This window comes from Phytophthora cinnamomi (assembly GCF_018691715.1).
Source record: "Phytophthora cinnamomi strain GKB4 chromosome Unknown Contig14, whole genome shotgun sequence".
Lineage (NCBI taxonomy): Eukaryota > Oomycota > Peronosporomycetes > Peronosporales > Peronosporaceae > Phytophthora > Phytophthora cinnamomi.
This window is the reverse complement of record NW_027150947.1, coordinates 2,359,414-2,374,921: the sequence shown is the minus strand read 5'-3', so window position 1 is coordinate 2,374,921 and position 15,508 is coordinate 2,359,414. Positions and strand designations below refer to the sequence as shown.

At 56.4% G+C, this 15,508-nt stretch overlaps 3 protein-coding genes across 3 annotated transcripts; 1 reads left to right on the top strand and 2 right to left on the bottom strand.

Moving 5' to 3' along the window:
- Positions 1 to 86: 86 nt before the first annotated feature.
- Positions 87 to 1,575, top strand: IUM83_01446 (Mitochondrial-processing peptidase subunit alpha; the record flags this gene model as incomplete). The annotated part of the gene is made up of 3 exons (XM_067925301.1): positions 87 to 1,290; positions 1,368 to 1,443; positions 1,521 to 1,575. 3 exons carry the CDS (start codon positions 87 to 89, stop codon positions 1,573 to 1,575), a joined length of 1,335 nt encoding a protein of 444 aa, XP_067797198.1.
- A 181-nt stretch (positions 1,576 to 1,756) lies between these two features.
- Positions 1,757 to 3,012, bottom strand: IUM83_01445 (Heat shock protein DnaJ family protein; the record flags this gene model as incomplete). The annotated part of the gene is made up of 6 exons (XM_067925300.1): positions 1,757 to 1,782; positions 1,863 to 2,220; positions 2,288 to 2,483; positions 2,542 to 2,693; positions 2,764 to 2,840; positions 2,904 to 3,012. 6 exons carry the CDS (start codon positions 3,010 to 3,012, stop codon positions 1,757 to 1,759), a joined length of 918 nt encoding a protein of 305 aa, XP_067797171.1.
- Positions 3,013 to 3,349: 337 nt separating this feature from the next.
- IUM83_01444 (putative secreted RxLR effector protein) lies at positions 3,350 to 4,850 on the bottom strand (the record flags this gene model as incomplete). Its single annotated transcript, XM_067925299.1, has 3 exons — positions 3,350 to 3,475; positions 3,552 to 3,800; positions 3,870 to 4,850. The coding sequence occupies 3 exons, from the start codon at positions 4,848 to 4,850 to the stop codon at positions 3,350 to 3,352; spliced, it is 1,356 nt and encodes a 451-aa protein (XP_067797107.1).
- Positions 4,851 to 15,508: the final 10,658 nt, after the last annotated feature.

Genomic DNA, 15,508 nt, shown 5'->3' with positions numbered 1-15,508 from the left:
ACCCCCGGGATTCACGGCCGCCCAGCGCAGAAACGCGTTGGCCCCACCGCTCTGATCGCTTCGCCCAGCCCCCGCCCCCGCCCCCGATGCTCGCGTCGTCCTCCTCCAAGCTCGCGGCCCGCGCGTCGCGCTCGCTGTTCACCAAGGCCAGCGCCATGCCCAGCGTGGCCCTGAGCGAGGAGTTCCCGGCCGTGCCCAAGTCGCAGCCGCAGCCCGCGGCCGCCGCCAAGCTCACCACGTCGTCGGCCTCGTCCGGCCTGGCGCTGGGCTCGGACGACCGCGCCGCGCCCGTGGCCACCATCGGCGTGCAGCTCCGCACGGGCGTGCGCGACGAGAGCGAGGAGACCGCCGGCGTGTCGCAGCTGTTCGCCAAGATGGCCTTCCGCGCCACGCAGAGCCGCTCGGACCTGCGTCTGTACCGCGACATCGAGGCGCTCGGCGGCGTCGTGAGCGCCCAGGCCGGCCGCGACTTCGTGCGCTACAGCGTGAGCGTGCTGCCCGACCAGCTGGAGGCGGCCGCCGAGATCCTGGCCGAGACCACGCTGGCCCCCAAGTTCGCGCTCTACGACGTGGACGTGCAGAAGAAGGTGGCGCAGGCCGAGTTCGAGAGCATCTCCGAGGACGCCTCGGCCTCGCTGCTCGAGGGCATCCACGCCGCCGCCTTCTACGACGACGTGACGCTGGGCCGCTCGCTCGCCGCCGCCGACAACCTGGCCGCGCTCTCGCCCGAGGCCCTCTGGGCCTACTACGACAAGTACGTGAACACGGCCAACGCCGCCCTCGTTGGCGCCGGCGTGGCCCACAGCACGCTCACGGACCTGGCCAACGCCTACTTCGGCGACCTCGCCAAGGGCAGCAAGGCGGCCAGCGCCGCGGCCAAGTACGTCGGCGGCGAGAGCCGCGTCAAGAAGAACGGCAAGTTCACGCACGTCGCCCTGGCCCTGCCCACGGCTGGCCGCGACTCCGCCGACTTCGGCGCCTCGCAGGTGCTGCGCGCGCTGCTGAGCCTGCGACTCAACAACAAGAAGGCCTCGGCCTTCCTCGCCAGCTACAGCGACGCCGCGCTCGTGGGTCTGTCGGGCTACGCCGCCCACTCGGAGGCGGGCGCCCTTGTGGACTCGTTCGCTGCCGAGCTCAAGAACGCCGCTTCGGCCCCAGCCACCAAGGAGGAGCTCGCTGCCGCCAAAACCACGGCCGCGCTTGAGGCTCTGGAGCAGAGCACGCTGAGCCGTGTGGGCCTTGCCGCCACCACGGGCGTTGTGCCCAAGTCGCCGTCGGAGCTCGTCGAGGGTGTGTCCGCCGCCAAGCTGCAGGAGCTGGCCCAGAAGGCGTTGAAGGCTACGCCGTCTGTGGCGGCCGTTGGCAAGCTGTCCGCCGTCCCCCACGTGGACGCCGTGGCCAGCAAGCTGCAGTAAACGACCAGTACGATCGATCAAGAGTGAGGTACATACATCAGTTTAGCAACCGGAGCTTTTGGTGGGGCATGTTGAAGTGACCTTGGATTGAGTGCGGATGGACAGGGTGTTGTCGACTGTGTGGAAGCAATGCAGTGACGCGGTAGAACCCTCGGGTTAGGACGGGGATATACAGCGCTGGAGGTGGAGAGAACTGCGCCGACATACACGCAGCTAGACTAGCGCCAAGGTGATGGAGCGTGCGAAGAGCGCACTAAATGCAAGAAAAAAGAACCAACTTTTTAACGACAATGCTCAGTGAACGGAAGCCGCTGTTCTGTCTCGCGGGTGTGGAGGTTCGTTCAGTCGCGCAGGAGCTGGCAAACGACTGCAGCAAGGAACAATGCCAGATGAGTGCAAGGAAACCTTGTGTGATGTGTGTAGAAAGCTGTGTGTATGTGCCTTTACCAGATTTGTCGGCGGCATCGAGCTCGCTTGGATACGCGATGTTGAAGTGGACAAGCAAGTCTCCAAATTCTCCTGGTCGCTGTCGGATAGGCATACCTTCGTTTAGAATCGTCCAAACTGTGGTGGGCTGCACAACAGCTTCACGGTCCAGCTTGATTGTGTGCCCATCGAGGTGCGAAAGCTCTCGAGAAAACCCCACCAGCGCCTGCAAAAGCAGATACGGATTCGTCAATGCCACCCGCCTCATCAACGAAGTCGTGAAGGATGCTGCTAGATAACGTTCCTCGAGCAGCGAAATTTCCAGCGTCAGCTCTAGGTCATCGCCTCGCCGTGTGAAAACTGGATGCGGGGCCATTGTCTGGGTATGCAGCATGATCAGCTCACGTTTCCTCCAATGTATTTCATTCCGACGGTAGCAGTCTTACCACATGCACGACGACGTGTCCAGGAATGTGGAGTGGAGCCTGATCTCCTTCGCGAGCTAATAGCAGCTCGTCACCATGACGAACACCTCTTTCGATGTGGACGTTGAGAGTGGTGGACTCGTGTCGCAGACCGAGTCCTCCGCAGACCTCACACTTGCTGTTTGCAATGCGACCTCGTCCTTGACATATGTTGCAACTGGCAATGCGCAGGTCATGAGCAACACAGCACTAACACTACGGAACGCCACACTTACACTGATCGGACGCGTTGCTGGAAGGGCCCAACTTGCTCAATAGACTCGGACACCCCAGTGCCCTTGCATTTTGGGCATTCATGGTATCCGGCGCTAATATCGTGCCCGGTACCAGCGCACTTGGAGCACACGATCGTCCGGTCCGCGTTGATCTACATGGTTTATCAAAAGCAATGTAGATCATGAGGTGCACTGTGACGTATACACACTGTTTTGTCTTACCTCAACATGATCACCCGTGTAGAGTTGAGCGAGACTAACTTTTACGTGCACGTGCTTGGGCTGAACCTGAGGCATTCCTGCATCCGCCAACATATATTGTCATCAAACGCTCGTAATGTAGACTCAAGGTTAAAGCCTACGTTGTTCCAGTCGTCGAGCAAAAGCTGCTTCATCAGCGCGCATCATCTGCACGACGAGAACTGCGCACACCGCCAGGAATCCAGCAAAAAATAGCGTTACGAGCACCATCGTGAACGTGCTGCTTTCCTCTGAAGTTGAATGGTTTTGAGTCGGTTCCTCGCCCTCGTCGTCTTCCTCCTCTCCTTCTTCTCCTTTGTCCTTGGCATCTTCATCGGCTAGTTTGTCTAGTTCGGAGCAGGAAAATGCCGAGCGTTTGATGCTACTAGCATCGTCCAGCACCGCTACGCCTGGACCAAGCAGCGAAGCACTAGCCGTGTCCGTCATGAAAACACCTTTTTCTTCTTGAGACTAAGATATATAGCCACCGCGCGAAGAGACACTGTTCTCGGCCGAGATGGTGGTCAAGTACGTCTATTTAGTCTCGGTTAAGTCGGTAACTTTGCATCTACTCGTCCTTCAGGTAACTGGACTCGTCTGCTGGCCACAGCGCTCCCCAGTGCGCCTTGCGTGACGCACGATACACGTCGCGGATAGCCTTACCTCTGGTGACGCTGCGGCGCTCCATCGTTCCCTGTATTCAGCAAAATACCGCAAGTGCCCATTAGCGATTCGTTGCGAGGCTTCAAGCGATCAACCAGTATGCTTACCTCTGGAGTGCACAAATCAAGATGGACATGTCGCGTTGCGAGCAGAGGACTTCTCAGCATACGTGCAATCGGCTTCTTCTTCTTGGCAGCTGCATCTTCGTCGCTCCCCTTGCGGGTCTTCTGCATGATCATGTACGAGAACTTGGAGCCCTTTTGTCCGTGCCAACGCTTTGTGGTGGCCTCACGGGGGCGGTTCACGACTGGCGAGCGCTGCACGAAGTGGCACCACGTACTCCCCGCTGCTGGACACTACCAACGTAGAAAGAAAAAAAAAGTTAACATTTGCAGCAACAACAGATATGACAGCTATCATCTTACCTCAAAATGATGCGGGCACGGTGCGATGATGCGCACGTCCTCCTGTCCGTTCTCGTCTTCTTTCACCGAGTCCAGCACGAACTGGCGCGCCGAGCGCACATGGTGCGACCCCCACGGGCTGCCGCGGTCCACGATCACCAGACAGCCGTTCTCGCTCAGCAGCTCCCACAGCGCCGAGGTCGTCGCCACGCGCTCGAAGTCGTTCGTGATGTCCGAGAACACGTAGCTCACCACGATCAGATCATACTTGTTGCCTGCATTGATGTCCCGCGACAGGTCGGCGATGTTGCGGCGCACACTGAGGCCCGGGAAGCCGTCCAGCAGCACTTCGGCCGCGTCCACCATGGACTGGCTGGGCTCCACGACGCGGTACTTGTCCAGTGACTGGTCGTAGAAGTCCTTGGCCACCCACGAGGCCGTGCCCGGGCCGGCGCCGAAGTCCAGCACAGACGTGGGCTTGAAGTCGGGCAGCCGCTTGTGCAGCTCGGTGAACACGGCGTGCGTGCAGGCGTAGGTGGCCTCCATCTCGAAGGCCAGGAAGGCCAGCGTCTCCGCCGGCCCGTAGGCGAAGGGCGGGATCTGCTGGCTGCGGTCCATGGTCCAGCCCAGCGGCGTCTTGCTCATGTCCAGCGGCAGCTGGCGCGTGTTGCGCGGGTCGCCCACGTGCTTCTGGCGCAGCGTCTCGAGCTGCGAGTGCGTGCGGCTGCGCACCACGGACGTCAGGCGCTGCAGCAGCTCGGCGGGCATCTCCACGCGCTGCGCGAGGCCGTTGCGCGACAGCCGCTCGATGTCGGCCAGCAGTGACGGGGTGCGCGGGTCCGGAGCGGCCGCCTGGGCGCTGGCCTTGGCCCGGCGCAGGCGGCGAGCGCGCCGGTTGGCGGCCGGCGACGAGAAACTGGCCGAGAGCACGGCCGCGCTGGCGCCTCCTGCCGCGACGCCATGTGCGCCGAGCGCCCGCAGCAGCGTCAGGCGAGACAGCATTTTGGTGGTGGCGACTTGGTCGGGCACGCTTACAAGCTAATAGCCGGTTTGACTTGATTTTACTATAGTCACGATTTGGGATGTCACCGAAGCGCTCTAATAGTCGGTTTTCTCTTATAATCGGCGCCACTATAACCGGTGGTCTCTGTATTGCACGGGTAACCGATCCCCGTGGGCCAGTGGTCAAACCCTGACGCGGAGACCGGGAGGTACCGGGATCGATCCCCGCCGAGTGCGGGACTTTCCACGGAGGCCGGAGATAGGCAATATCTTGGACGAGCAGCCACTCCGTGGAGTGGTCCGCCCTGCCAACCCGCACCCCGGTGTAGGATAGTTGGGTGGGCTGGAGGCCCCAAGTGCCGAAAAATACCCCATAGTGTAATGAGGGGTATCAGAACCCGGTCCCGAAATGGGTCGGATAGCCACAGGCATCCCCACCAGAGCAAGCCTCAAGCCTGGTGTGTGGGTTCTGGTGGCTTAAATCTCTCTGTATTGCACGGGTAATATACTTACTACCCAGAAACTTAATTCATTAATTCACTACGCACAAACTTGTATATGGGTGGGAGTATGCAAAAGGGTCTCTCCCGGATCCAGGAGAATCTATGGCGCGTTCTTGTGTCCGCAATGGTTGCAGAGTCGAGCCGAAAATAAGTTTCTCCCGGATGATGAAATACAGGGCAAAAAGCGGCAAATTTCGGCGGAATTCACAATAATATTGTGAATTACATATTATGTGATGAGCCAATAATAGTGGCATTCTTGGATCAATTTCTTAGGCTTCGTTTCATTGGAGGAAACACATACAGTATTTACAAAGTCGTACGCTGCACGATGAGAAGCTCTGAAATTTCGTTTACCTAAATCAGCGGTATCAAGCACTTTCACTTTCGAAGACAGAACTGCAAGCAGTGAAAAGTTTCGTGGTGACGCAATCTCAAGGCCTATTGGAATTCAGCGATGAGCCTGCCAACCGAACCACTTTTGGAGTCGGACGCGAAAAAAATAGCTAAAAGAATATGATTTACTAAGTTTTAGGGGGTAACAAAGTCCATCCATAACTCGTAATAGAACTCCAGTCAGTCTATCAGAGTAGCTTAATTAAAAAGGAGCGAGGTGATGAAGAAAGAGGATTCGACGGAAAAATAGACATTTGCATCGGACGACTTGTTCCAGACAGGTTCAGGAATCCATGCTGCATTGACTTCTCAACATTACCTTGGATCGGTGAAGACATCTGTATGCTGTGAAGTACTTCCTCTGTTTGATAATGATCACCACAAAATCGTATTTTTGGCCTATCTCCGTCAAAAAGAGAGCTTTTTTCGATCTGATTAGTTATAAATGAAGACACCTTCAGCGGTATTGGACGATATTTGTTTTCGCGTACTTCGAAGTAGTTCCGCCAGGACGCGCCTCCGTTGATCTCAACCACCGCCACTCATTCTTAAAGTTTCCGCCACGCCATACAGGAGACTCCAGAAGCGACGTAATTGTTATGATCTGAAGAGTGTCGATTGATCTTTTTTTCACTATATGACACTTTGCACCTTGAGAGCAAATTATAGAGTGATTGATTGATTGAAATGAAAAGCTGAGAATCAAACTGAGTAGCTACACTACCTTGGCCAGAGGGCGCGTTCTTGGCCCTTGTCCGTCGTGTCCTCTTGGCCTGTGTCCTACGCAGATTTGTAGCAAATTGTAGTGGGTCTAACTTGACTCACTACTTTAGCTTACACGTTGCGCAACGTGTATGAGGAAGCGTAACTACTTAGTAATTACTTAGGTTAATTATATTTGAATACACAAATATAAGTTAACTTAGACAAGACTCCAAGTAGCTAGTTTAAGGTAAAATGAGAACTGTATTGCTTGTAGATTGATCTTCCTCTAATATCTGCTAAAAACTGTTTATCATCTATGAAAGGGTTGACAGCGGCTGGCTGTCAGAGCCCCGCTAATATGCATGGCTCTGATTGGTAGAAAGATGCTGCTTTCTACCAATAGGATCTTTGGGTAGGTGTGGACCACTCACTGTGGTGGTCCACTTCAATGTATCCATCGGTGTGTCTTACACCAATGTGAGGAAGTATCCAAAACGTTTAACAGATAACCTATCCGTTAAATTCACAAGTGGCTTGCAGCCACTTGTACGTGTAACCCCGTTACACCATCCCCCCTTAAGGTTAGACGCGCGGGGTCTCCGCACGTCAATCTTCGGAATTGACCATTCGTCAATTCTCCGCGTTTGGAGAAGAAACCCGCGCTCATTCAACGATGAGCGCGCCACAGAAGAAGACCTCGAAGTCGGTGGGGAGTCATCTCTCCATCGACGACTACTTCGAGCGTCAGAAGGCGAAGTACGGCGACGTCGTCGACTTCGACGACGACGATGAAGACATGGAGGGCGAGGAGGACTCGCCCTCAAAGCGTAAAGACTCAGTGTCGAGCGAATCGCTCGACCCTCACGCCAAGAACGTTCGCCCGCGTGAAGGGGACGAATCGGACGCTTCGAGTTCGAAGCGTTCGCGTACTGAGAGCGATACCCCACTCGCTTCCGCTGGGGCTCTCAGTACTCCGCGCGCTGCTGCTGCAGCGCGTGATGTCAAAGCTCAAGGCTCTCCGCGCGCTGCGTCTGCAGCGCGCGATCCGTGGATGCCGTCCGCGTCCGAGATCGCGGACCGGTATGGGAACTCGGTACCTCCGAATGAGGTGCCGCTGTACGTATGCAGCGCCATCAAAGATGACGCTGTGGCTGCCGAGCTGCACTTTGATGCGGAAACGCATCAAAGGCGCGATTACTACATCGGACTCTTTCATGATCTCCGATGGTTTCAAAGCAAGAAGACCTCTTCTCGCAGCAAAGTGCCCGAATGGCAGGCACTTTGTCAAAGCTGGAACGCCTTTGTTGAAAACTTCAACAAGAGGCCGAGTGCTTACCGTGATCGGATTAAGCAAGCGCGTGATCGCTTCGAGACGTACTCGAAGCGTGGAAAGCTGGAGCAACTTCATGTTGCTGCTGAGGAGGCAAATGTGCCGTGCGCTGTGCCCGAGGGCTTTCAGTGCACGAAGTGCTTCCCAGGCGCGGTCCGCTTGAGCGACCGCGACCTGAACGGGTACACGTCGTTCCGTGTGCCCGAGCGTCTCAAAGAGCTCCGTGCTAAGTTCTTAGCACGTGAGGGTTCGGGCGCTAGCGATGATCGCAGCGCTCGTGTTACTTCCGCTGCGCCAGCGCGTACTGCTCTTCGTACGCCCTCACCATTTCCGGAACGTCCTCCACCAAGACGTTCCGCGGCTCCCATGTATCTCGATGGGGAGGAAATCCTCTCCAACGAATACGAAAACGAGCCCCTTGAGGGTTCGTATTCGGGATACTATGGTCAACAATCCGCTCAACAATCCAGCGGGTTGAGCCGCGGGCGTCACGGATCGGCGGTGGCGGGGGTGGGAACACGCCCCGGGTATGATCAGCCCCGGGCTGATCAGTATGCGCCTCTCTACGACCGGGTGACCGTCGTGGAGCGTCTGCAGGGCGCTGAGTTCGCCGCCCTGAAACAGGAGCTGGCGAACCAGAAGGCCCAAGTCGCGGCGGTCTCGCAGACCGCCTCGAATATCCAGGTCGAGCTGGGGACCCAGATGAAGGGGTTGCTCCAGCGCGTCCGCGCGCTGGAGGAGAGGTTGCTCGTCGCCGAGGCCAAGTCCTCCGCTTCTGCCTCGGCTCCTGCCGAGGCTTCGGGTCAGCCGAGCTAGATGGCTCGTGCTGCAGGTATGGCTTCAGCCGTCCGACGTAAAAGGTCGGATGGAGGCGCATGCTAGACGGTATGTCTAGCGTGTATGCGTTGCCGTGCCGTGCCAACACAGTGAACGGCCCGATGAAGCGCGGAGCAAGCTTGCTTGCTCCGAAATCCGAAACTGCATGTCTAGGCAGGTTTTGTGTAGCTAACAAAACTAATGAACCAACTTTAAATTCATTTGTGTTGCCTCTGCCCGCATTGTCTGCGTTCAGCTTCTGTTGATCAACAGAAGCTGCTATAGTGTCTTGGACAAACCGAATCACGGCTTGTCTTTTGGTGATGAAACTGATTGCATCCGAGCTGAAGTCATTCAGCTCGCTCTCCGCTAGAGGCCCGGCCTCTGCGTGGTTTTTTGCGGTGTCTGCGCCCTGCGCAGACCCGTGGTCGTTGGCCATGTTGTTGGGGGAGTCTGCGCCCTGCGCAGACTCATGTGGTTTGTCCATTGTTGCAGCTGACACTGTGCAAGTGTCAGCGGTTTTCTGCGGCTGCTGTATTGCAGTCGTAGATCCTCCCCCACTTAAAGTGGGAGCCATCACTCCGAGTAAACTCGGTAGACGTGGATGCCGCATGGCATTCACGTAGAACGGTGTATGCCCGGTCGAGGCATGCACTGAGTTGTTGATGGCAAACTCTGCCATCGATAAGCACTCGCTCCAGTATTGGAACGAGTGAGCGTAGCTCTTCAACATATCGACGAGCACGCGATTCACGCGCTCGGTTTGACCGTCCGTCTGCGGATGATCCGCAGTCGACATGGAAAGCTGGCTCCCAAGAAGTGTAAACACTTCTTGCCACAGGTGCGCTGTGAAGCGCGGGTCTCTGTCCGACACGATGTCGGACGGCATGCCATGGTGTTTGAACACCATGTCGACGAGCAGACGGGCCGTCTGCTTCGCGGTCACCTTTGCTGGCACCGCAGCAAGATGTACCATCTTGCTGAAACGGTCTACAAAGACCACAACACCGGTGTTCCCTCCGCTATCCGGGGGAAGACCAAAGGTGAAGTCCAAAGACATGGACTTCCAACACTCCGACGGAGTCGGTAGTGATTGCAGTGGAGCCTGCGCGAATGGCGCAGGCTTCACGCGTTGGCATACCTCGCAAGCACGGATGTACTTGCGCACCCACTTATACTGGTGGTGCCAGTAGAAGTCGCGCGTGAGAAGGACGTAAGTCTTCTCACGTCCGAGATGTCCCGCAGTCGGGGCATCGTGATACTCGTACATGATCCTGAGTTGCAGGTCATGGTCATTTGGCACGACAACGCGATCCGCGTTGTCGTCGACTGCGTTGTAAAGTAGCCGTCCGTCGTGCACATGAAAGCGGTGTGCACGCGCTCGAAGGTGCTTGGGCAGCTTCTGACGGGACTTGTCAGAAGGCGCTGTGCCATAGGCCAGCAAGAGCTTCGCGTCCGCGTCGTGCGCGTACGCGGCCTTCACATCGTCCAACAGAGACGACGTGGGTGTGCTCGTTCGCATAGCGTCAATGGCATTGACGTCAGCAGCTTCTGCGTAGTCCGGCCGACGTGATAACGCGTCGGCCACCACATTCAATCTTCCGGGTTTGTATTCGACCCGGAAGTTATATTCTGCAAAGAATGAGAGCCATCTCGCCATTCTTTGTGATATGTGTGGCGACTTCACTGCGGTGCGCAGTGATGCATGGTCGGTGTAGACCACAAATGGTCTACTCCCAAGCAAATACACTCGGAACTTTGCGAGTGCATACTTCATGGCAAGGAGTTCCTTGTCATGCACCGGATAGTTGCGCTCAGCTGGCTTCAGCTGACGCGATTGGTAGTAGACGACGCGATCACGGCCCTCGTGATCGTGCTGCATCAACGCGCATCCGACCGCGAAATCGGATGCGTCACACACTACGTGAAATGGGCGATCTTGGTCAGCCACTGCCAAGATCGGCGCCTCAGTCAAGCCCCGCTTGACTGCATCGAATGCCTTTTGGCAATCGGGTGTCCAATTCCACACAGCTTCTTTCTTAAGAAGCTGTGACAGCGGGCGGATCTTGCCCGCGTAACCCTCCACGTATTTGCGCAAGTACGTGGCCAAGCCAAGGAACTGCCTCTGTAACGGGGTTACACGTACAAGTGGCTGCAAGCCACTTGTGAATTTAACAGATAGGTTATCTGTTAAACGTTTTGGATACTTCCTCACATTGGTGTAAGACACACAGATGGATACATTGAAGTGGACCACCACAGTGAGTGGTCCACACCTACCCAAAGATCCTATTGGTAGAAAGCAGCATCTTTCTACCAATCAGAGTCATGCATATTAGCGGGGCTCTGACAGCCAGCCGCTGTCAACCCCTTCCATAGATGATAAACAGTTTTAGCAGATTTAGGAGGAAGATCAATTTACAAACAATACAGTTCTCATTTTACCTTAAACTAGCTACTTGGAGTCTTGTCTAAGTTAACTTATATTTGTGTATTCAAATATAATTAACCTAAGTAATTACTAAGTACTTACGCTTCCTCATACACGTTGCGCAACGTGTAAGCTAAAGTAGTGAGTCAAGTTAGACCCACTACACCTGGTAGCACTTTGTAGTCCGTCCAACGACCGACTGCTTGACGTTCGTACGCGGTGTACGAACGCGGAGCCGAGAACCACATGAGCACGGAGGTGCCCATAGAGAGCTCCAACACGCCTGCAACGCATGTTGCACGCGCTGACTGCCCCCACCTGTCCGACCCAGAGTGGGAGGCCCTCCAACGACTGTCAACAGTCATTGGAGAAGCGGCGATAGCTACAATGCTGCGTACGCTATCGCCGACGGAGCAACATGGTGTTGCTCTGGGATTCATCATGAAGGAGCAGCGTGACGCTGCTTCAGTGACGGCGTCGTCAGGGACGACACCGCGTGCTCAACCATTAAAGTTGAGCGTAAGCAATTACGTGGGAAGAGAGGGCGAGCCTCTCCTCCGATGGCTTGTCGAACTCGACACAGCCATAGCGGCTCGACGCATCGTCAACCCGCTGTCGAAGGTCGCGTTCGCCATGTCCTGCCTTGGCGGACGCGCAAGGAGTTGGGCGTATGGACGCCGACTCTCCGATCCTACGTGCTTCAGCACGTACGAAGTGTTCAAAGAGGAGCTCAAACAAGCGTTTGAGCCCCCCGCAAACGAGTTCCGGTCGAGGGCGGAGTTCCTCGACCTTCAGCAGGGTAAGCATGACGTCCATGCTTACGCGCAGCGCGCACGATATTTGGTATCAAATATCGTGACTAACCCGATTGATGAGGCGACCAAGGTCGTCACGTTCATGAAGGGGCTTAGAGATGGGCCTGTGAAGACCTATCTCTTCCGAGAGTACCCGAGTACTCTCGAAGCTGCGATTACTCTCGCAATGCAAGAAGGGTTTAGCCTGCGGCAGACTAAACTGCATGCGAACGTGCCGAGGCCGCAACCGCGCCCGGTAGCGAGGCCGGGAGGTCCAGAACCAATGGACCTCTCGAACGCAACAACTGCTGGTTACCAGCAGCAGGGAGGTAACGTGCGATGCTTCCGTTGCGGAAGGATCGGTCACTTTGCACGGGAGTGCACAGCTCTCATGTCCCCTGGAGGTGGCTGTCGTGGCGATGCTAGGTATCACCGGGGACCAACAAAAACGCGAACATCCAGTAGGCGCGGGGCGCCCTACTGGTAATGCAGTCACGCGTGCCGACATCGGACACGCGACACTGAGGACTGCAGCCCCTAGTGAGACCAGCTCTCACTGTAAGAAACAAGATGACAGGCCGAACCTAGTCATCTTGAGGTTTACTCGAAGAGAGCGAGTGACTCTCTTCGAGCTTTGGTAGATTCAGGCGCGTCGAACAACTTTGTTCGACTACGAAGCCTGTCGAGACTTGACTTCGAGGAGGTAGATACACCTCGAAGTCTTCTGGAGGTACGACTGGCAACAGGTGCCATCGTGAAGACTGAGAAGCGCGTCGTGAACGTGCGCTTCTCGTACAAACAACGAGTGTTTGTCGAACACTTTATCGTCCTGGACCTGGACGATAAGTTCGACGTAGTAATGGGCATGCCGTGGCTTGCACGGCATGATCCGGTGATAGACTGGAAGAAGCGCACGCTCGTGCGCTTCGGACGCGACAGCGGAACAGAGAGCGATGGCCCTGTTACCGCGGCCCACCAGTCGAGACAGCGCTTTATGCTGCTGTCCCGGAGTGCCCCAAGAAGTGCGCGAGGGCGCGCACAAGTGAGACCCACGTCGGCAATGATGCCGACGTCGGAAGAAAAAGATGTGTTGGTTCCGGGAACCAACACCCACGTTCAAGCGTGTAAGGGACAGTCCCTGACCCGAAGCGGTCAGGTCGACAACGACGCGTCGGCTCCGGGAGCCGACGCACCCTCGGTCATGAGGGGCTCCGCCAATGAATGGCGTCGAGGTGACGAAGGCGTGTCAACTCCGGGAGTTGACGCTGCAAACAGTGCGGACGGTTGCAAACGTACCGCACTGACGCAATTTGCATGCTGTCGTGCAGCCGGGCTGCACGACGAAGCGCCATGCGATCAAGCCGGGCTTGATATCGCGCGCCCGCAGACAGGGTCCGCCGGCGAACAACTGTCCACGGCCGGGCCTGGACCAGAAGAACAACTGTGCGGAGCCGGGCTCCGCACAACAAGAAGACGGCGCAAGCGGAAAACGCTGCGCAAGTCTCGGTCCGGGACCGAGACGCTACAAGAACTGTCTGCCGGGCAGACTGCGGCGGTGACGCCAAATGTCAAGACGCTAAGCGTCTTGACGCGCACCGATACTGGATTCCAGTATCGTGACATGGAACTCGCTAGTCCTCCGACGACGGCGTCGGAGTTGACTTCGCTTCCAGCCATGAGCTGGAAGCGCTTCACGCGCGACTTGCACGATGGACGCATCGAGCAAGTCTGCGTTCTTTCGGACAGCGAAAGAACGGCGAGCGAGAGCGAAGAGCTGAGGCAGCTCTTCATGGGAAGTACCACTGAGGGTGAAGACACTCTCAGTGCGAAGACGAAGCGAGAGCGCTTCGAGGAACAAGGTTGGGACTCGCTGAAGTCGAGTCCCTATTACGAATTGTTGAGGGAGTACAAAGACGTACTCCCGGAAGACATTCCTGCGGAGCTTCCGCAGGATAAGGGCATTCAGCACGAGATTGATCTCGTGCCGGGCACGAAGTACTGTGTCACGCGGCAGTGGCCACTGCCGCGAGAGCAAGTGAAAGCGATCGACGACTTCTTTGAAAGTCGTCGTAAAGCAGGACAAGTGCGGGAATCAAAGTCCCCGCACAGTGCTCCGACGTTCTGTGTCAAGAAGCCACAGGGCGGATGGCGCATCGTTCATGCCTACAACAAGCTGAACGATGCGACGGTACCGGCGCAGACGCCGATACCACGAAAAGATGTTATCATCGATTCGATGGCCGGGAGCACCGTTTACAGTGCTCTCGACTTGCGAGATGGATTTTATCAAATCCTAATGCGTGAGAGCGATATCCCTCTCACGGCAGTGAGCACGACAAGCGGCATGCTCTGGGAATGGCTAGTAATGCCACAGGGGCTTAAGAATGCCCCTGTGACTTTCAACAGGTGCGTGACGCACTTGTTGCGCTCGGTGCGCGACTTCGCACCGAGCTACTTCGATGATGTATTCATCCACAGCCAGACTGTGGACGGGAAGGCCGACGTAGAGATGCACAGCGTGCATCTCCGGAAGCTACTTGAGCTGATGCGAAAACATAGGCTCTACGCGAACCTGAAGAAGTGTATCTTCGGGGCGAGATACCCGTCCTCGGGTGTCTCGTAGGGAAGAATGGTGTTCGCCCTGACCCGGAAAAGGTCAGAGTGATCAATGAATGGCCAACGCCTTCAAGTGTCAAGGAACTGAGGCAGTTCCTTGGCTTGGCCACGTACTTGTGCAAGTACGTGGAAGACTATGCGGGCAAGATCCGCCCGCTGCCACAGCTTCTTAAGAAAGAAGCTGTGTGGAATTGGACACCCGATTGCCAAAAGGCATTCGATGCAGTCAAGCGGGGCTTGACTGAGGCGCCGATCTTGGCAGTGGCTGACCAAGATCGCCCATTTCACGTAGTGTGTGACGCATCCGATTTCGCGGTCGGATGCGCGTTGATGCAGCACGATCACGAGGGCCGTGATCGCGTCGTCTACTACCAATCGCGTCAGCTGAAGCCAGCTGAGCGCAACTATCCGGTGCATGACAAGGAACTCCTTGCCATGAAGTATGCACTCGCAAAGTTCCGAGTGTATTTGCTTGGGAGTAGACCATTTGTGGTCTACACCGACCATGCATCACTGCGCACCGCAGTGAAGTCGCCACACATATCACAAAGAATGGCGAGATGGCTCTCATTCTTTGCAGAATATAACTTCCGGGTCGAATACAAACCCGGAAGATTGAATGTGGTGGCCGACGCGTTATCACGTCGGCCGGACTACGCAGAAGCTGCTGACGTCAATGCCATTGACGCCATGCGAACGAGCACACCCACATCGTCTCTGTTGGACGATGTGAAGGCCGCGTACGCGCACGACGCGGACGCGAAGCTCTTGCTGGCCTATGGCACAGCGTCTTCTGACAAGTCCCGTCAGAAGCTGCCCAAGCACCTTCGAGCGCGTGCACACCGCTTTCATGTGCACGACGGACGGCTACTTTACAACGCAGTCGACGACAACGCGGATCGCGTTGTCGTGCCAAATGACCATGACCTGCAACTCAGGATCATGTACGAGTATCACGATGCCCCGACTGCGGGACATCTCGGACGTGAGAAGACTTACGTCCTTCTCACGCGCGACTTCTACTGGCACCACCAGTATAAGTGGGTGCGCAAGTACATCCGTGCTTG